Source organism: Schistocerca serialis, chromosome 9 (assembly GCF_023864345.2).
Source record: "Schistocerca serialis cubense isolate TAMUIC-IGC-003099 chromosome 9, iqSchSeri2.2, whole genome shotgun sequence".
NCBI lineage: Eukaryota > Metazoa > Arthropoda > Insecta > Orthoptera > Acrididae > Schistocerca > Schistocerca serialis.
This window is the reverse complement of record NC_064646.1, coordinates 158183873-158206579: the sequence shown is the minus strand read 5'-3', so window position 1 is coordinate 158206579 and position 22707 is coordinate 158183873. Positions and strand designations below refer to the sequence as shown.

The 22707-nt window shown below is 44.4% G+C and overlaps 1 protein-coding gene across 1 annotated transcript in view; it reads left to right on the top strand.

Moving 5' to 3' along the window:
* LOC126419443 (UDP-glucosyltransferase 2-like) overlaps window positions 1–22707 on the top strand; it is a 50091-nt gene that overhangs the window by 15346 nt on the left and 12038 nt on the right. Inside the window, exons 2-3 of the mRNA XM_050086631.1 lie at window positions 270–492; window positions 19365–19584. Of these exons, the coding sequence (XP_049942588.1) occupies window positions 270–492; window positions 19365–19584 (443 nt within the window). The remainder of the gene's footprint in view (window positions 1–269; window positions 493–19364; window positions 19585–22707) is intronic.

Here is a 22707-nt window from a genome sequence, read left to right as displayed (position 1 = left end):
AAGTGAGAAAGGCATAACGTTTGTTTTATTGTTAGCTACCACTTACACAGCTGGTTCAAAATGAGCACCGGCGACGTCGACGAGGTACTGCACTGCGCCAGATTTGCAACTAGTGACCAAAATTGGAACTAGGTTTTCTCGTATTAACGGATTAGCATATCTATGAAATTTCGTTGCCATACGGTAATTACAGCCCAAACTGGGCGTTTACGAGTATCTGCACTTTTATTACCGCGGTGCTGATTTAACTGCTTTGTTGTTTTTTGAAGGATCTGAAGAAACTTATGGACGCCGCAGAGGACGGAATCATATTTTTCAGTATGGGTTCTGCCGTAAAGAGCGCAGATTTTCCAGAGGAGAAAATCCAGGCCTTTATAAGTGCGTTCTCCAGGCTGAAACTACTGGTCCTCTGGAAGTGGGAGAACGACACGATGCCTGGAAAACCATCGAATGTGCATCTGAGCAAATGGTTTCCGCAGTCTGATTTGTTAGGTAAGAGTGCCTGTACATTTCTGTAAAACTCATTCATTGGTGTCCATGTTTCCATGTAGCTATCGCTGGTCATTAGTAATTTTGTTGTGTTTTTGATGTGTCTTGGGTTAAATTTCGAACAACCTATTGTAAATAGATAAATCATTTCTATAACTCGTATTTTTTATTTTGTCTTGTCCACTGTAATGAATAGTCCACCTATGGAACAATAACTATGTGACGAGCATATCTTGTGCCCTCTCGTAAAGAGTTATACACTTCTTCCACGTCTGTTCTATCTACCCGCTCACTATTTCCTACTCTGTATACCCGCTTAATTTTTAAAATGGCTCTATCACTTAGGGCTGCTCTGTGCATTCACGAAGAATTTAGCGTAGGAAGCACCGTTCAAACCGCTCTTTAAGGATTTCGCAATTCTACTACCCCTGTCATTCACTATCTCGCTAGGTTTGGGTTAATAAAGTTCACTCATGCAAAAACATCTTCAGCATTTACGTCACTAATGACGACAGTAAAAATCACTTGCGCTAAGTACCGTACAGAAGAATAGACCCAACTCACCACGGTTTGCATGTTCCATTTTTAAAAGGCTTCCTAAAGATCTGAGAAGAAAAGCAGAGTGCCAAGCCCCAAATCTTCAAATCAAGTTTGATAGCCCCCTCAAGGCGCAAGTATTATTTTGAACGGCAGTTGCTGGTATTTTGTAATAATGTATAACGTATAGTTAATTTTCATATATTGTCGCAGGTGTGTTCATCAAAGAAAGGGTATTTTTTGCTTTAGACGTCTAGTTCCGTAGGAACGAATTGAGGGGCAAATCTCTAAGGACATACATAGCGCCGGCCGGAGTGGCCGAGCGGTTAAAGGCGCTACAGTCTGGAACCGCACGACCGCTAGGGTCGCAGGTTCGAATCCTGCCTCGGGCATGGATGTGTGTGATGTCCTTAGGTTAGTTAGGTTTAAGTAGTTCTAAGTTCTAGGGGACTTATGACCACAGCAGTTGAGTCCCATAGTGCTCAGAGCCATTTGAACCATTTGACATACATAGCGACAGAGCATGATACTACAACATAAAAGCAATAACAGATAAAATAAAACGCTAATGAAACCAAAAAAGACAAGCCATAAGTTTATGTAAACGCTATCAACAATATAACACAGGAATCAGCTTATTTTTTCAAGAAACTCCTCGACAGTCTCGACAGAATAGGAGTGAACCAAGAGAAAGCTCTTCTCTTTAGATCTGAAATCGCGTGGATTACTGCTAAGAACTTTGAATTCTTGTGTTAGCTTATTGATAATCGATGCAGCAGTATACAGCACACCTTTCCGCACAAGAGTCAAGGAAGTGTGATACAAATGCATATTGGAATTTTGCCTAGTATTAACTGAATTAAAACTGCCGATTCTTGGGAATAAGCGGATATTATCAACAAGAGACAATAGTAGAGAATATATGTCTACTGAGAGGCCAATGTCAGAATAATGGACTGGGGTCTACAAGAGGTTCGCAAACTTACACCACTTATTGCCCAAATCGCCCGTTTCTGAAGCAAAAATATCCTTTGAGAAAGGGAAGAGTTATCCCAAAATATAATACGATACGTCGTAAGCGAATGAAAATAATCAATGTAGGCAACTTTTTGTGTCGAACTATCACTTACTTCAGGTACCGTTCGAATAGTAAAAATGGCAACATTAAGTCTTTGGACAAGGTCCTGAACATCGGCTTTCCAAGACAGTTTACTGTCTATTTGAACACCTACAAAATTGAAGTGTTCAGTTTCAATTATCATATGCCCATTCTGAGAAATTGAAATGTTGGGTTTTGTTGAATTAGAAACTCTAAAAAGTGAATCTTGATAGGATTAAGCGTTAGTTTATTATCTACAACCTAAGAACTTATGTCATGAACTGTACTATTTGAAACCGAGCCAATGTTGCACACAGCATCCTTTACTACCAAGCTAGTGTCATCAGCAAACAGAAATATTTTAGAGTTACCCGTAATACTAGAGGGCATATCATTTATATAAATAAGGGACAGGAGAGGCCCCAACACTGATCCCTGGGGCACCCCCCACTTGACAGTACCCCACTCAGATCCCACATCGCAGCCATTCTCAACATTGTGAATAATGGCATTTTGATGTCTGTTGCTAAAGTAAGAGGTGAACCAGCTGTGAGCTACTCCCCGTATTCCATAATGGTCCAAATTCAGGAGCGCTATTTTGTGACCAATTCAATCAAACACCTTAATTAAATAAAAAAAGATGCCTAGCTTTCGAAACCTTTTGTTTAATTCACCTAGTATTTCACAGACAAAAGAGAATATAGCATTTTCAGTTGTTAAACCCCTTCTAAGACCGAACTCTACATTTGATAGGAAATTATGTGAAATAATATGCCCAGTTATTCTTATGTACAAAGTCTTTTGAATAACTTTAGCAACTACTGATGGCATAGAAATAGATCTAAAATTGTCTACATCATCTCCTTCTTCCTTTTTATAAAGCGGCTTTACCACTGAGTGCTTTTATCATTCAGGAAACTAACCATTATTAAAATAAAAATTACAAATTTGGCTCAGTACAGGGCTAACATGTGCAACACAGTACTTTAATATTCTGCAAAGTACTCCATGATATCCATGAGAGTCTTTAGTCTTCAGTGATTCAGCTATTGACTCTGTCTCCCGCTTGTCAGTATCACAGAGTAATATTTCAGACATCAGCGTAAGAAGGCGTTTTCCAAGAAAAAGATGTGATTCCCTGTAGAACTTTTTTGAATTTACTTGCAGTGCCCAGAAAGTGATTGTTAAATACTGTACATATGTCTGACTTATCAGTAACAGAAATATTTTTACTACGAATTGACTTTATATCGTCGACCTTGTGCTGCTGATCAGACACTTCCTTCCAATTGACCATATGATTTTAATTTTGTGAATTATTTATTCTATTGGCATACCACATACTCTTTGCCTTCCTCATAACATTTTAAGCACCTTACAATACCGTTTGTAAAGGGTTACTGTAGCTCGATTGCGACTACATCCAACATTTTGAAATAATTCCCACTTTGCTCCAGATGAGATCCATGTCCCACGTCAGCCACTCAGGCTGTCTTTTACTGCTAGTACCCTGTTTAGAATGTTCTAATGGATAGCAACTGTCAAAGAGCATGAGAAATATGTTAAGGAAAGTATTATATTTCTCATCTATGTTATCGGCACTTTAAACATCCTGCCACTCTTATTCCTTAACGAGGTTTAAAAAACTCGCTATTGCCGTTGGATTAGCTTTCCTGCATAGTTTGTAATTAACTGTAACATTTGTCTGAATACAAAAGCCTTTTAGTGTCAAAATTTGTGCATCATGGTCTGAAAGGCCATTGACCCTTTTACTAACAGGTTGTCCATCTAGTAATGAAGAATGAATATTGTATTTGGGTGTTCTACTCTTCCCCTGCACCCTGGTTGGAAAATCACAATCTGCATCAGATCATGTGAAGTTAGGAGATCCTCCTTTCCCTTGGATAATCACAGACAAAATTAATACTGAAATGACAATATATAAATATCTAATTTTTGGTACTTCCTGTAAAGTGGAACAAGAACCCTCTCTAGCTTGAGAAGAAATCTTCAGAAGCGCCCCAGGAAGTGTGATAGGACCGCTCTTATTTTCTGTATACATAAATGATCTGGTCGATACTGTAAGCAACATTCTGTGACTGTCCACTGACGATGCTGTGATGTATGGGAAGGTGTTGTCGTTGAGTGACGACCATCCAGCAGCTGTCAACCACGCTGGTGGAGGAATGGTTCTCTCTACCAAAAGAACTCCTGACCAGCATTGTGGCCAGCATGCGACCACTTTGCAGAGCATACATTTCAGACCCAGGTGATCACACACTCTATAAAGAACCAAGTCTCACCTTTCTTAATGTCCAGGAGATCATTATGAATCGCGTTGACTATAGTGTAACATTATCTTTGAAGAAATGTGTCATTTCTGCTCGACTCATTGTATGTCTTTCAGTTACCTGCAGTACTACACTGAAGCGCCAAATAAAGTGGTATAGGCATGAGTATTCAAATACAGAGATATGTAAACTGGTAGGAAACGGCGCTGCTGTCGACAACGCCTGTATAAAACAAGTGTCTGGCGCAGTTGTCAGCTCGGTTACTGCTGCTACAATGACAGGCTATCCAAGATTTCAGTGAGTTTGAACGTGGTGTTATAGTCGGCGCACGAGCGATGAGACACAGCATCTCCGAGGTAGCGATGAAATATTAGTATTCCCGTAGGACCATTTCACGAGTGTACTGTGAATATCAGGAATCCGTTAAAACATCGAATCTCCGACATCGCTGCTTCAGGTAAAGGATAGCGCAAGAACGGGACCAACAACGATAGAAGAGAATCCTTCAGTGTGACATAAGTGCAACCCTTCCCCAAATTGCTGCAGATTTCAGTGCTGAACCATCAACAAGTGAACCATAGAACGAAACATCATTGATAGGGGGTTTCGGAGCTGAGCTCGTGTAATCTTGATGACAGCATGACACAAAGCTTTACGCCTCTCGTGGGCCCGTCAACACCGACATTGGACTGTTGATGACTGGAAACTTGTTTCCTCATCGAACGAGTCTCGTTTTAAATTGTACGCAGCGGATGGAAGTGTAAGGGTATGGCCACAACTTCATGAATCAATGTATTCTGCATGTCAGCAGGGGACTGTTCAAGCTGGTGGAGGCTCTGTAATCGTGAGTGGTGTGTGAGGTTGGAGTGATATGAGGCTCATGGTACTATGTCTAGATACGACTGACAGGTTACACTATGTAAGCGCCTTGTCTGATCACCTGCATTCATTCATGTCCATTGTGCATTCCGACGGACTTGAGCAATTCCAGCAGGACAATGCGACACTCCACACGTCCATAATTGCTACAGAGTGGCTATATGAAGACTCTTTTGAGTTTAAATATTTCGCTAGCCACCAGACTCCCCATACACTAACAATAATGATTATATCTGGGATGCCTTGGAACGTGCTGTTCAGAAGAGATGTCCACTCCCTCGTACTCTTACTGATTTATGAACAGTCCTGCAGGAGTCATGTTGTCAATTCCCTCCAGCACTGCTTCAGACATTAGCCGAGTCACAACCAAGTCATGTTGGATGCTCGCCGGGGCCGTACACGATATTAGGCAGGTGTTCCAGTTTTTTGGCTCTTCACTGTATAATGTGGCAGTTCTTTGTTTGTATGGTCCAAGTTTTATCAATCTACGTTAAATGAGAGCAACGCACCATGTGAAAGTTACTTTCGTCCTTTATTTTTGTGCATTAGTTGATATTGGCACTTGAGGAAGCTCACATGGGGCACCACTGTCTTCTAGCCGCACCTTGCACAGGCCTATTAAGCTTTTCGATTACTCCTTCAAACCTCTGTTCAAATATCCCAGTGCCCTTGCTACATTTCACCCAGCAAAATTACATCCTGCGATGCATTTAGCAGTGACACGGTTCGTTTTCTCTTGCGACAATACGTCGGGTATCCGCTGCATTTGCTTGCTAGTGCGTCCGTGCTCGAAACTATAGCTTCGGCTCCTGCGTAGGACTTACATTGTAGCCCAAAACCGCAGTATAATCTCTAATGCCTATTGAGGATCTAAATGAGTATTTCGCCACGCCTGCATCTCTATTTGCCAAAGGCCTTGCCGCAGTGGTAACACCGGTTCCAGGCAGATCACCGCAGTTAAGGGCTGTCGCGCTGGGCTAGCACTTGGATGGGTGACCATCCGTTGTGCCGAGCGCTGTTGGCAAGCGGGATGCACTCAGCCCTTGCGAGGCAAACTGAGGAGCTACTTGACTGAGAAGTAGCGGCTCCGGTCTCGTAAACTGATATACAGCTGGGAGAGCTGACATGCCCATCCATTTTCGCATCCAGTGACACCTGTGAACTGAGGATGACACGACGTCCGGTCTCTTCTCTTGAATTATCGGTGGTTAGTACGAACGAAAGGCGTCATCATCCGGCAAGCCTTAACACAATTAGGAGCCAGTTGCGCGAATTCGTTCGGTCGCTGCAGTAATAGACAACATAACAATGTAAATGATCAATTTCTTGGTCGTTCCATTTCTGCCCATAACAACGGATACTTTGAACCATTCTCTGACCTCTAGCGTCTTCTCAATAGTCTGGAAATAGGGACCCATAAAACCAATACTCAGAAAGGAATCTACCGAAGAACCCTCTGACTACAGCCCATTTGCAATCCACCAGCATTATCTAACACTTCAGAATACATCCTTTTCGATCTGCTTACAAATTACTTCACTCAAATAAGTTTCTGGATGAATACCAATCTGGTTTCTGCAAAAATCACAGAACGGTGACTGTTCTTATAAAAGTGACTGACAGACTATGGAAAAACAAGAGGCAACTTTTTTGTGCTTTTTGGATTCCAGCAAAGCTTTCGATACTGCCGACTTTTATATTCTAATGCTAAACTCAAAGGACAAAACTTTTCTTTGAGTACTGTACAGTGGTTCTACTCACACTTTACACCCCGCCAACAGTGTGTAATAATCGGAATGAAGAGGGCACAATGGAGGAACGTAGTAGGAGGGATCCCACAAGGAACAGTACTTGGTCCATTACTTTTCTCATTATAAGATAATGTTGTGTCAACTATTATCTCCGTTTTCACATATCATTTATACGTTGACGACGGTCAGTTACACATAATTTTAATCCCAACAAACCTTCGCACAGTCATCCAGCACTTAAATGCTGTCTTACCTGCTTCGTCCTAGTCAGTGAAGAACACGGGTTTGAACCTAAGACATAAGCAGTCTTACTCGCTCAGAAATATTACCCCTTGATTCAGAGATTCTCTTCTAACCTTATTCCTAACAGCCCAGAAGTCAACTTTTCATCTGTAAAGAGTGTGGAGATAACTCTGAACCACCATCGTGTCGACTGGACTAAACACACGGATATAGTCTTTAAGAAGGTGTCAGCATCACTTCAGTCACTACAGAAATATAAAAAAGTATTTCCTCTCGAGCTTAAAGAGTAACTCGTAAAGTCACTAGTACTCCCTATCCTTGATTGTGGTGATACTATTCTCCGTTGACTTTCGTATGGGAGTTCATACTGTGTGGAAGCGGCGATAAAAGCTTATGCACATTACATTTGCTACTTTGACCATATACTTTTGCCTGTGAACAGTTGTCGACAGTGGGCCGTGACTACATGCCGATAAGTGTAGAAATTATCATACCTTGTGTTTGCTCTATCGACATCTCAATCAATGCACTCCTTATTTATTTTCAACCTTTACACTACTATCTGGCCAACACAGCGGAAACATTCGTTCTCAACAGAGTAAAATTCTTTGTGTGTCATTGCAGACCACTGCCTTGCTCGCCAAATCATTATCTGTATCAGGAACCCGACTTTGGAACAATCTGGCTCTAAATGTTAGAGAAATTAAAAACCTTCCAAACTTTAAAAGACAGCTAACGGCCCACCGTCTATCACAATATCAATCTCTTCCACATATTTATCTGCGGCTCGCTCTTCCCTCCTCTTGTCTATGCTCTATTGAAATTATCTCCTTTCCTAACAGCCATTGTCACTTTCGTTTTAATACTCTTCCCTTTCATTCCTCCTTCCACTTCTTATAATACTGAACAAGGTTTCAAAAGTGCTAAGCTAATAAGTATCATTCTTAATGTCTCGATTATTTTATTGTTATTAGTGTTATTGCCAACCGCTGTGGCGGAGTGGTTCTAGGCTCTTCAGTCCAGAACCGCGCTGCTGCTACGGTCGCAGGTTCGAATCCTGCCTCGGGTATGGATGTGTGTTATGTTCTTAGGTTAGTTAGGTTTAAGTAGTTTTAAGTCTGGGGGACTGATGACCTCAGATGTTAAGTCCCATACTGCTCAGAGCCATTTGATCCATTTACTGTTATTATTTTTGATGTTATTGACAATTTTTACTATTATTAATAACATAAATTATTATTATTGCGTTTGTTATGCACTATAATAGCTAATCAATTGCATTCTTAATACCTTGGTTATTTTATAATCAAGTAATGTTACTGTTGTTGTTATTACAAATTATTAGTTTTATTAATAATGTAAATTATTATTGCTGTGACTGTTACGTAGCGTATTTTGTGTGAATTGTTCTTGGAGAGATGTGAGAGGCCGGCTTTACGACACCAATCTGTTCGGGCTACATAGCAAATAAATAAGTAAATACATAAATCTTTTTTATGGTCCATTTAGCGTGGGAGAAAAAAAGCAGTCCGATTCCTTTTAACTTTCTGTATTCTCGTCTAGAAGAATATCTTTATTTCTAGGAAATATAGTTCGCTACTTCTTCAGAGATAATATTTATGCTACTAGAGTGACTTGTGAATACTCTTTTTGTTTAATCTTTCATACTTTCGTTACAAAAATATGCCCCGTTGGATGTTATCATTCAACATATAAAGTACCTTCGTTTTCATGGGAAGTATCATTGCTGCATGAATAATAATTCTCTATGCAATACGGGGTTATTCTAAATATTGTACCCATTTCAAAACTTCGTATTTATTCAAGCACAAATTCAAACTGAACAATCTTTATACAAATGAAAAGAGGAAGTTTCAAAGATTTTTTTATAATGTCTGATGTCAATTTAATCATTTGTCATAAATTAGTTCTTAATAATTATTTATTAACGAGAAATGTGCTAAATGTTATAAATGTTCGATGTGGCCACCGTTAGCTCCATGGCAATCATCGACGCTGTAGCCAAGCTCGTCTCACACGTGTGAAGGCGTATCTGCTGTTACTGAGTGCACGGCAGCAGTCATCCGGTTCCGCAGATCGTTCAGAGTGGTTGGTATAGGCGGTATGTAAACAGCTTCCTGCACGTAGCCCCATCATAAATAGTCGCAGGGAGTGAGATCAGGAGATCTCGGTGGCCAGAAGCGCAAAGCCAGGTCCTCAGGTCCCCTGCGACTGATCAGAACTGAGGAAGGGAGTCATTCAAAAAGCCTTGTACATCAGGTGCCAATGGGGCGGAGCTCCATCTTGTTGGAAAATGAAGCCCAGGGAATCTTCCATAACTTGAGGGAATAGCCATTGTTCCGACATGTCCAAGTACGTATTTCCCATTACAGTTCTTTCCGCAAAGAAAAATGCTCCATAAACCTTTGTACGGGATACGGCACAGAACGGATTGATCTTCGGTGAGTCTCTTTCGTGTTGCAATGGTGGATGTGGATTTTTCCAAACCCCATATGCGAACAATATATCTGTTGACTTTTCCACTAAGGTGTAATGTCGCTTTATCGCTAAAAAATACACACTGTAGAAATGCGTCATCTTCCATGTTTGTTAGCACAAAATGCGAGAAGCTTCTTTTTGTCATTGGTGTTGAAAGCCTGCACAAGTTGTAATCGGTAGGTCTTGTACAGCAAAAGCCGTCTCAGAACTTTCCATACAGTTGGTTGGGGTATTCCAAGTTCTCGACTGGCTCTGTTGATAGACTTACTGGCACTACAAACAAAACTTTCTTGAATTCATCGGACATCATCCTCTGACACACGCGGTCGGCCTGCGCCCTTTCCTTTGCACACACTCTCAATCAGTTTAAACTGCTTAAACCAGAGGCTAACGCTTTTGCGAGTTGGTGTTTGAATACCAAATATGGTACGAAATGCCCGCTGCACTGCAATTTGCAGCTCACTTTTCGCGAACTCAAGGACACAGAAAACCTTGTGCTCCACAGTCGCCATCTCACTTACAATTGACAGCGAAACGGAATTACGGCCCTACCGCCGCGCGAACTCTACCGGCCGCTTCTGAATCCATCATCGGCCTCCTGCTGCGCCCGCCACCTCCCGCCAAAAACTTTGAAACTTCCTCTTTTCATTGGTATAAAGCTTGTTCGTTTTGGGTTTGTACTTGAATGCATACGATTTTCTGAAAATGGGTCCATCATTTAGAATAATAATAATAATAATGTCGTGTGACGATGGCCTCCCGTCGGATAGACCATTCGCCTGGTGCAAGTCTTTCGTTTTGACGCCACTTCGGCGACTTGCGCGTCGATGGCGATGAAATGATGATGATTAGGACAACACAACACCCAGTCCCTGAGCGGAGAAAACCTCCCACCCAGACGAGAATCGAACCCGGGCTCTTTGGATTGACATTCTGTCGCGCTGACCACTTTTTTTAAAAATTTGTTTTAAGTGGAAATTTTTTTCTACCAAATTTTTTTATATGGAAAAAGGCGTCTTTCAGTTACGACAAACAAAATTAGAATGTACATCCGTAGCAACAACAGAACAAGAGTTCCTTCTAAACTATGAAACAGAATTTCAAACTAATAGTATGATGATAGGTAATAAAGAAAGAAAAATGTAACCAAATTCCGCACGCCATTCCATGTGCGTGGCCCATTTGCGTACAGATTCCATGTTCCAAATTGATAAAACATTTCGCATCGTGTGGAGCTCCATGACGGCGGTCATCCTCTGCCCGGTACTCCCCAACTGTGAGGGGGGATTATCGAAGACACTAAGCAAATAGTTCGCAAATACTTGTCGGTATCGAGGTGTACACTCAAGTGTGCTATGACTGTCCTGGAGAAATTGCCAGTAATCAAGTACCATCTTCTCTTCGTCTCGAAAGAGGTAGTATATGGACATGCCTTTAAACCATGTTAGAGCGTGAGTCTTCGCAGGTGGGAAATAAGTATCCTCTGGACACAGGAGGAGCCGTGGCTCAATTGTGCGAGGCGCGATACGTAGGTAGCAGGCGAGGATCTTCTGCACTAGCAGCCATACCTCTAACGCCGATCCACACGTTAAACGGTGTTCGTCAGTATCCACGAGGTGGCAACGTGGGCAAAGGGGGGAATCCGTCATCCCTTTGTCGTGTTACAGCCTTCCCGTTCACCACGTGGTACCACGCGGCTCGTACACGCGTGGGGAGGAACGGCTTCTGGACCGCAGTCCACACTACAGGCCATAGAATCGTAGGGCTCTTCCTCTCAATCACATTGCGAGGGATGGATCTTAGCAGCAGCCTGTAAACGTCTCTCGCCTTCGGAGTGCGAGTGTTGGGGAGGTCTGGGTGCACGTAACTATAGTCAAGAATAAATGCCGAGAGGTGCGAGAGTGAGGGTGTAATGTGCGCAGTCGTGACAGGTGGCAGAAGAGACGCCGGCAGCAATTCCTCTAACAGACGTCCCGTAAGGGAAGCATCGTTGTGGGTCCACAATTTCATCATTGTGCACAAGTATAACGCTGTAGCTCTCGCTCGTACATTTATAAGTCCCAGTCCGCTATCAGGCGGAGGAAGGGTGATTTTTTCGTAGCGGACTTTGAATAGGTGTCCGGTGGTAAGGTAATATCCAAACGCTGCTTGCAGTATGTGTGCCATCGCTGTCGATATCGGTAGGACCTGAGCCTTGTGGATCATCTTAGTCGCCACGTGAAGGTTGAGGTATTCCACACGCTGTAGGAGGTCCATCCGTCGAAGTATTGCCTGTAGTAATCGTGCATAGTTCATGGCAGCCGTGCGGCGCATATCCTGTGTAAATGTTATGCCCAAGAATCGGATCTTGTTGACTATTTGGAGTGGGGCTAAAGCGTCCTCCTGTAGACCTCTCCCAATGGGCATCGCTGCCGACTTGGCCACATTCATGAGGCTGCCCGCTGCGAATCCATAGCGATTGATCCAGTGTATCACCGAGCGTACCTCGTCACCAGATCGGACAAGTAATAGAAGGTCATCAGCATATATCCTGCAGTGAAAGGTGTGATCCCTCAATGACATGCCCGAGCGCCTGTTTTTCAACCCTCCGGCAAGTGGTTCGAGTGCGATCGCGTAAAGGATCATGGAGAGTGGGCATCCTTGGTGAACTGACCTTCGGATCGGAAAGGGACCCGCAATCCGTCCATTCACCAGTACACGAGATGCAGCTTCACGGAAAAGGCGCTGAAAGATGTCGAGAAAGTCAGGCGGAAGCCCTTACGGGTCATAACAGACAGAAGGAACTTGTGGTGAGCTCTGTCGAAGGCGTGGTCGAAATCAATGGAGATCAGAGTAGCTCGAAGGCGACAGGATGTGGCGATGGCTATTAAATCTCTGCATTCGCTGGTTGCTATTTGCATGGTGGTCACTTCGCCCTGTGTCGTTTGCTCCATGGAGAGGAGTAGGGGCAGAACCTTCTTTATGCGGCTGGCGAGTAGTCGGGCGAAGATTTTATAGTCCGAGTTGAGCATTGTAATTGGCCTGTAGTCCTCGACCGTCCGACTTCTGGAAGGATTGTGTATCGGCATGAGGAGACCTTCCACGAATTCAGGTGGCACGTGGGATCCAGGGGGTCATCAGTTCTTGGTACATGATGATCCATCGGGGCATCATTAGATCGCGGAAAGTCCGGTAAAACTCGAGCAGCAGTCCGTCTGGCCCGGGAGATTTGTTGAGTGCTCCCTTGTTAAGAGCGTCCTCGATGTCGTCCCGTGTAAGTCCAGCTAACAGCGTCGCCGCTGCTGCATTGTCGAGGGTGTGCGACACGTGCTGCAGTACGTCGTGCTCGTCCGCTTCCTCTGTATTCACCTCGTCGTAAAACTGGCGATAGTGATCTGCAAAGGCTTCTGTAACTGCCGCCTGAGTCATTACGACCCTACCACCTGGCAATATGAGGTCCGTGATCAGCTGCTGTAGGCGTCGGCGGCTGTCGAGCACGATGTGATGCGTAGACGGGTTTTCTCCTTCCGCTCGGTCTTGACGTCGCGATCGCACGACGACCCCCTCCAAACGTTTCCTCGTAGGAGACAATATTTTACCTTTAATTCGGCGGCTTTCCATTTGTCAGTTTGGAGGTGGTGGTTGGCTGGCGAGTTCGCGGAGCATCGTGTGGTAAAAGTCCAATGTGTGACGATGCCACGCTGCGATATCTTTTCCGAATTGTGTTAGCACACGCTGAAACACATTCCACCCACCGTGCTAGAGTCGAAGAGTATCGGGAAAGACGACGTTCGCAATCCATCCATGCGTTGGCGATAATCTGACGGCATTCCGGGGCTTGAAGATGAGCCACATTCAGCTTCCAGGGTCCTCGTCTGCGCCATATCCGCTGCTGCTGTAGGGTGAGTGCGCATATGAAAGCGCTATGATCGGAGAAGGCAAGCGGCCAACGTTCGGCGTCCAATACTCCCTGCGCTAGAGCTCGTGAGACATAAATGCGGTCTAGGCGACTGGCTGAGTGACTAGTAAGATATGTCGTCCCGGGACGGTCACCGTGCACTGTCTTCCACGTGTCGGTGAGAAGCAGATCTCGAACCAGGAGCCGAAGTTCTTGACAAGTCGAGAAATGTGGGACTTGGTCTTTGGGGTGGAGCACACAGCTAAAGTCGCCGCCGAAGATATATTGATCGAAGCTACTGATAGAGGGGGGCGATATCCTCCGAGTAGAATAGCGATCGTTCGCGGCGTTGGTCAGTTCCTGATGGAGCGTAAATGTTAATGATGCGCTTGCCCAGTGCTGTGATCGCCAGCCCCCATCCTAACGGAAGCTAAGTCACTTCTTCGATGGCAATTCCGTCGCGCACTAGTATTGCCGTACCGCTGCCATTTCGGTCCGCCGGTGACAAATATGTCACATAACAGTAGAAAACGGGGAGGGCCGCTATATACACTTCTTGCAACGGGGCACTATCAACATCCGAAGAACGAAGCATCTCACGCAGCAACTGAATCTTCACTGCCGTTCGTATCGTGTTGAGCTTAAGCTTGGCGATACGATAAGCTTGTTGCCGAATCGCAGGTGCTAAGGTATCCATTAAGACTGGAATTACCTAAGACGCTTCTGACTGTATCGACACCTCCGCTTCCCCCGAAACCTCGCCTGCAGTCCATTCTAGAGAGCCGGCGCCAATTGCGTGGGCCCTGTAGGCGTAACTTGCATGGTGCCGTCGTCCTCGTGGTCATCCGCCCACGTCGGGGAACTCAAAGCAAGATCGGCTTCCCTAGCTTCCTCAGGACACGGAATGGGTGCTTGCACTCTAGAAGGTGGTGGGCAGCATCTGTCCTGCATTTCGGCATCCGATTTTGCCACTGTAGATATGTGCGGTTTGTCCTCAGTTCCGTTCGGTGGTGCCACACTGCAGCAAATGGCGGCTGCTTCTGTGGTAGCGTCGTCATTGAAGGTGGAGTCGTCGTCCTCTGGAGTCTGTGTCGCATCCCGGTCGGAAGTTGCTCTACGCCTCCGCTTCCGTCGCTTCGGAGAGCGTTGCTTCCTGGTGTGTCCTTCTGTGTCCGACGATGGCAAAGATTCACGACGTTCTGGCACAAAGGCAGCCGTAGGCACAATAAGCGAGTCTACTGCCATGCTATCGTCATGTATCTTGTTATCCGTCGACGGGGGCGGCGGCATCGGAGTTGAATCCGTAGCTTGTGGAACGGGTGTGTCGTCATCGCCCTGTATGGGAGAATGGAGCCGCGACCCAACAGTGGATGTCGGCTGTCGTGGTGAAGTGGTAACTGTCGTGAGGGCTGCTGCATAAGTCACGGAAAGCAGCGTCGGCTGCGATGGCGGGTCAGCGTCAGCCGGCGGCAGTTGAGTGATTCGACGTTGGATAGATTCGGATCTGAGGTGTCCCTCCTTCCCACAACCAGAGCAGGTCTTCGGTTGCCCATCGTAGAGGACGATGACGCGGCAGCCACCGATTTTAAGATATGAAGGTACATGTCTTTTAAGTTCTATTCGGACCTGGCGGACTCCGTTCAGCACCGGATATGTCTGGAATTGCGTCCATTTTTCCGCAATATGATCATGCACCGTGCCGTAGGGGCGCAGCGCTGTGACGACGTCCTCCGCCGGTAGTTCGAAAGGAAGTTCGAAAAGTCTGATCGTACGAAGTCCCATTCCAGAATAATCGACGTGCACAGTTCCCACATTGCCATCAGCTTGGCAGGAACGGAGGCCCTGTTTCGTTTCCCGAAGGATCCGTTCACATGTGGCGTCGTTGATGACCTTTATACGATACTACTCACAATAGTCCGCAGCTCGTGGTCGTGCGGTAGCGTTCTCGCTACCCGCGCCCGGGTTCCCGTGTTCGATTCCCGGCGGGGTCAGGGATTTTCTCTGCCTCGTGATGACTGGGTGTTGTGTGATGTCCTTAGGTTAGTTAGGTTTAATTAGTTCTAAGTTATAGGGGACTGATGACCATAGATGTTAAGTCCCATAGTGCTCAGAGCCATTTGAACCGAAGTGGCCGCGCGGTTCTGGCGCTGCAGTCTGGAACCGCGAGACCGCTACGGTCGCAGGTTCGAATCCTGCCTCGGGCATGGATGTGTGTGATGTCCTTAGGTTAGTTAGGTTTAACTAGTTCTAAGTTCTAGGGGACTAATGACCTCAGCAGTTGAGTCCCATAGTGCTCAGAGCCATTTGAACCAGAGCCATTTGAACCATCTGAACTACTCACAATAGACAAGTGAATGCCGAGAATGTCGGTCGCTGGGATTTTAACTTCTTCTCGTAGAAATCGTTCGACTTCGAGTGCTTTGGGCCGTGCAAATTCGATGTGGAACGTAAATTTGAGCGTCGATTTTCTGTAGTGGTGCGCCATAGTGATCTATATGCTGAGTACGGCACGCGCGAAACGGCCGAGTACGATGTAAACAACACGAGCGCTCGGTCCGCGGCAGGAACACAAACAGCGCGTCCTCACCGCAGCACAGCGAAAGGCCAACTCTCCACTCAGCTACCCGGGGCGGACATCATTTAGAATAACTCTGTATAATATACAATTTCTTATCATTCCAGTTACAGATGGACATTTATATTATAGCACGTAATGTCAGTGTGTGTGAACTTGATCAAGACTAAACGAGAAGTAATGCATCTCAACATGGCATATCGAATGATGTGTAGTAATTTTTTTTTTTTGTTGAGATTTAAGTACATGCTCAGATGTCTAGTTAGGCAACTCAGTAAAAAATTTTTACCCATGGAATTTTGAAATATATGATAGACATCGAACGGTGAAATCTTTTCGTGACCGTTGGCTGTCGCGTAATTTGCGGCGGTGGTCTGTGGAGCGTCTATGACTGCTGCAGCGAAAAATTTGTAAATATGTGGTAAGGTCTTATGGGACCAAACTACTTAGGTCACCGGTCCCTAAGCCTACACAGTACTTAATCTAATTTAGACTAACTTACGCTATGGACAACACACACGCCCATGCCCGACGGAGGACTCGAACCTTCGACGGGGGGAGCGGCACGGACCGAGACCAGGCGCCTTTAGATCACGCGGCTACCCCGCGCGGCGTTGCAGCGAAGATTCTGCCGTTGGAATGTCGCGTCGCTCGTGAAGAACATAAGCGGTTTTCAAGTATTGAAAATTAACAGTTTTAAAATTTATGTTTTCCTTAATATTGTAATATACAAACAAAATCATCTGGTGACATAGCAAATCATTTTAACATGTATTACATTACTAAACGTCTTCTCACGATCAGTCCCCGAGGCGGAAAGTACAGCAGTGGGAAAGGTCCAACATCTTGTCACACTACAGTCTCTGGTAAGTTCATCCTCTTGCATCTCCATCCAGAAATCTGAATGGGGTTATAGTTTCCCCTATAGGAACCAACTGAAGATTATTTTTGACGACTGCATGTACTGAAAATATATCTTACGTCTACAATACAGTGGTATCTAATGCGTTCAGCGTCCATGTACTATTTTTTAATTTTTATTCTTGTGCCTTTGGTCTCACTAATCGTACCCAGACCCTAGACTATTGTACCATTAAATGCGCAGCCATCCCGTGCTATTCAGAACACAGGTGGTATTACAATGCTAATTAATCGTTATTTGACGATGGATTATTCTAACAACAGTGAAACTTCCAACAACCAGAGAGAGCGCTAAAAATGAATCAGAACAAGCACATTTAGTATAATGTAGCAACAAAAACGGTTAAGACTGTGAGGAGATGGCATGCACATAGCCCCAACAACGTCTTATCTCCTCCAAATGGAAAGATCAGTATTATACGAAGCTACGGAACAGTAAAACGAAATAATTGTGACGTCATAAAGCACAATACCACCATATAAGAAACGAGCAGAATGACCTTCAGGAAGTATGTATGTCACAGCTTTGTGCTTTGATAGTGACGCGCGTGTCGAGGCAGAGGAGAGAAGAAGGTCATATAAAACAATGGCAGGAAACTGGACCACGCTTTGTAACCACAGAACGGGATGGCCGCCTTCTCTTACGTATGGCCATAATGGACCATACAGTTCGACGACTCGGTGTTGGAACACTGTGGTCCGAATGTTAATGCGACAATGGTTTAAAGCAATAAGCTGACGGTTGGACTGGTGGCACGCAAACAGTTGTATACTCTTTCGTTGTCCAGAAGCTACAAACATATAGCACTGCAAAGAGCCCACTGTTGCTGGAGTGCTGAGTGGTAAAAGGCTATGCACAGGTGTTAATCACAGCCTTGATGCTTGCCGCACTTGTTTTGATTTGTGTCGCCATTCAGTCCTTTCAGAACTCAGAAACGCTACCTCAGTCGGTACAGAATTTGTCCACGAAAGTCAAATGCTCCGAATCCCGGACCGGCACGCAGTTTTACTCAGCCAGGAACTTTCCAGTCAGCGCACCACTCTGTTGCAGAGAGAAAATTAGTGCTGGAAACAATTCCTAGGCTGCGGTTAAGTCATTTTCCAGGAGCGCTGGACTCCATAATTATGCAGGAGGACTTTTGTGAAAGTTTGTATGGCAGGAGATGAGGTACCTGAGGAAGTAAAACTGTGAGAGCGAATCGTGAGCCGTGCTTGGAGAGCGCAGTTGGTAAGAGCATATGCCAGTTAAAGGCAAAGGTTTCTGGTTCGAGTCCCGATCCAACACGCAGTTTTAAACTGTCAGAGAGTTTCAGAAGTATATATACCAGTAACAACTACAGTTGCACTACACTACACTTACTCTCAAACATACACGCACATTTCTGTATTACTTTCCACCATCTTAACGCTTACCATTTCACTCACACAAAATTAACTTACATCAGACTTCTCATACCAAACTACTCATTCCACTTCACAAAATCTACATCGTTCACTTTATTCTTCTAGCTTCAGTTACTCCACTTCATTCACTCGACACTCCTCACACACTGAACATACTTTATCGTCACACGCTACAACTTTTTTTGAACTATACTTCTAAGACACATGACGTACTCGATGTTTTTTATCGTTGATATATTTCCACTTACGTTCATAGCTACCCATGTTTCATATGTCGACGATACTCTATGTTGATGGCATCTCCATCACAAGGTTTTTAAGATTGTTTCTTGTATTGCAGAAACACTCCACAGGCAACGTTCCATTTTTCACTGTAATTTTATTAATTTTGCATAACTAGTACTTTTAATGCCATCATGTTTGTATACTCCTGATATGTACTCCTGGTATAAAGTGATGTACCTTGTCAGATAGCGTGTTATTAAATAGTAAAACACCCAATGTGACAATTAATTTAACGTGTTTAATTATTTTATTTTATCGATTCTGTGAACATCTACGTGATTTAGTGTTTCGTTTCTCTTCATTCCGTAAAACCTGAAACGGGGCTCCCATTGGAGACCGTGACATGTACTTTATTATTTGCTGTAAATAGTTGAAGACAGATAAGGTGCTGTTCTTATAAGAAAATTTCTGTGCACGCCCCTGGGGTGGAAGAGGCGTTGTCACTTCGCAAAGCAAACTTCAGAAAATTATTGTATATCACTTTAACGCTCATGTCAGCGATGTACTTTTTCAGCCCACAAGAACCTGAGACTGTTCATGTCTCACGGAGGACTGCAGAGCACTCTGGAAGCGACAGCTCGGGGAGTTCCGCTGATCGGGATGCCAGTAATGGCTGAGCAACGTTACAATGTCCAGAGGGTCGTCAAGCACGGTTACGGGATCAGACTGGATCTCACCAACGTAACTGCCCAGTCTGTGGAGTGGGCTGTTTACGAAGTTTTAAATAACCCAGAGTGAGTCATTTTGTAACTTTGTGTGTTCTGAAAACTTTTAGATGGCAAGGAAACATATTCTAACTGTGGATAAATTATTACACGGCAGGGAGACAAGTTTTAAGTTAATGACTTTATCTGCCGTTTCCTGCTTAATTACGTATGTCAACGTTATATTACCTTTGAAAGGAATCGAATCCATCTGAAATTGAAATTTAAAGTTATATCTTCCACTAATTTGCTATAATTTTGAACATAATGCATTATTTTTAGTTCTACAGGCAACGCCTGTAGAAGACAACAAGTGTCTGGTGCAGTTGTTATATCGGTTACTGCTGCTACAATTTTAGCTTATCAAGATTTAAGTGAGTTTAAACGTGGTGCTATAGTCGGCGCTGGAGCGATGTGACACAGCACGTCCGAGCTGGCGATGAAGTGGGGATTTTCCTGTACGACCATTTCACGAGTGTACCTTGAATATCAGGAGTCCGACAAAACATCAAATTTCCGACACGTCTACGGCCGGAAAAAGACCCTGCAAGAACAGGACCAACGACGACTGAAGACAATCGTTCAACGTGGCAGAAGTGCAACCCTTCCACAAATGGCTGCAGATTTCAGTGCTGGGCCATCAACAAACGTCAGCGTGCGAGCCATTCAACGAAACATCATCGATATGGGCTTTCGGAGCCGAAGGCCCACTCATGTACTCTTGATGACTGCACGACACAAAGCTTTACACCTAGTCTGAACCCGTCAGCAGCGACATTGGACTGTTAATGACTGAAACACGTTGCCTTGTCAGACGAGTCTCGTTTCAAATTGTATCGAGCGGATAGACGTGTATAGGTGCGGAGACAACCTCATGAATCCACGGACCCTGCATGTCAGCAGGGGACTGTACAAGCTGGTGGAGGTTCTGTAATGGTGTGGAGCGTGTGCAGTTTGAGTGATATGGGGCCCCTGATACCTCTTGATACGACTCTGACAGGTGACACGCACGTAGGCATCACCTGCATCCGTTCATGTCTATTGTGCATTCCGCCGGGCTTGGGCGGTTCCAGTCGGAAACTGCAACACCCCACACGTCCAGAATTGCTGCTGAGTGGCTCCAGGAACACTCTTCTGGACTTAAACACTTCCGATAGCCACCAAACTCCCTAGAAACTAATATTATTGAGGATATCTGGGATGCCTTTCAACGTGCTGTACAGAAGAGATCACCACCCCGTCGTACTCTTACGGATTTATGGACAGCCCTGCTGGATTCATGATGTCAGTTCCCTCCAGCACTACTTCAGACATTAGTCGAGTCCATGGCACGTCATGTTGCGGCACTTCTGCGTGCTCGCGGGGACCCTACACGATATTAGGCAGTTTCTTTGGCTCTTCAGTGTATGAGAGCTCTATTTCCCAAACTGCGACCTGAGCGCAAAAAAAAGGAGCCACAAAGTGTAGAATAAATTTCTTTTTTTCACCTATGATCAAAAACTTGTTACTTTCTCAGACTACCGGTTTTGGTCGTCAATGACCATCATCAGATCTGCAGCAAAACATGGGAAAAACACAAATACAATTAGCTGATTGTCTACAGCTTAAAACAATAAAACGGGCCATAGTGAAAAGTGTTACCGACATACATGTGAAAGTTGTGCGTGTTGAATTTGACGAGGCATACTACTACTTCTACTCCTTGGCGCTACAGCCCTTGTATGGCCTTGGCCTCCCGGACAACCTCCTCCCTCTCTTCTCTGCTGGTTGCCTTGGCTCTCACTCACATTCTTATCCCCTTCCACGTTGTCTAGCCATCTGGTCCTTGGTCTGCCCCTTATACGACGTCCACTGGGTTTTCCTTTGAAAACTTTCTTGACTGCGCTGTTCTCCAGCATTCTTTCCACATTTCCCAACCAACGTAGTCTACTACTCTTTATTTCAGTGACGATATCTGGTTTGTTGTACAACTCTCTGAGCTCCTTATTATTTCTGATTCTCCAAAAATTCCTGTCATTCACTGGCCCGTAGATTTTCCTAAGTATCTTCCTTTCCCACCTCAGCAGCAATTCCTCATCGTTTTGTGTCATAGTTCAGGTCTCCAAACCATACTTCACCACAGGTCTAACTACTGTACGACACACTGTCATCTTCAGATTGCTACTAAGGCTCTTTGCTTTAAACACTTTAACCAATTCTAAGTAGCTCCTGTTAACAGCTGCAATCCTTGCTTGTATTTTTTCTTTCATATCATTATTCTCAGTTACCAGTGACCCAAGATAGTTAAAGCTCTCACAGCGTTCATATACTTTTCCATTCAAAGTCATGCTTCTTTCTTCTTCACTATATTTTTTTCCTAGATGTTAACATATACTTGGTCTTTGACTGATTAATGATCAGCCCCATCTCCGCACCATGTCTTTCTACTTTTTCAAACTTTTCTTCCAGGCCCTTTTTTTCTCCTGGATAACAAATCTATATCATCCGCATATGCAAGCTCCTGATACACTCTATTAAACAGTGTTCCTCCAGGGTAGTTGCACTCTCCAAGGCAACATTAAACAGAATAGTGGAGAGCACATCACCCTGCCGCAGTCCTTGGTTAACTTCAAATGCCTTTGATAAAGTGCCCTCGATCTTTACTTTATATACTGTTCTTTTAAAAGTCATTTGGACTAATCTTATCGGACCGATGACCGTCGCAGTCTGGTCCCTTTAATCCCCCAAACCAACCAACCAGCTAATCTTATCAGTTTGTTAGGGACTCCTGCCTCTTGCATTGCCTTCCAAAGCTGATCCCTTTTGATACTATCATAAACTTGTTTGAGTTCAATGAACAGCTGGCGGACATCTACGTTGAACTCATAACATTTTTCAAGGCTCTGTATGATGGTGAAAATCTGGTCTGTTGAGGATCTGTTAGTTCTGAAACCACACTGGTAGTCTCCCAGATAGTCTTCTACGTATGTTCTTAACCGCCCAGCCATGATTTTTCCTAATACTTTATATACTATACAGAGTATTGCAATTCCTCTATAATTCCCACAGTCAGTTTTGTCTTGTTTCTTATGTGTAGGGCAGAGTATTGCTGTACTCCACTGTTTCGGCATATTTACTTTCCGCCATATTTCCACTATAATCCAACCTTGCCGT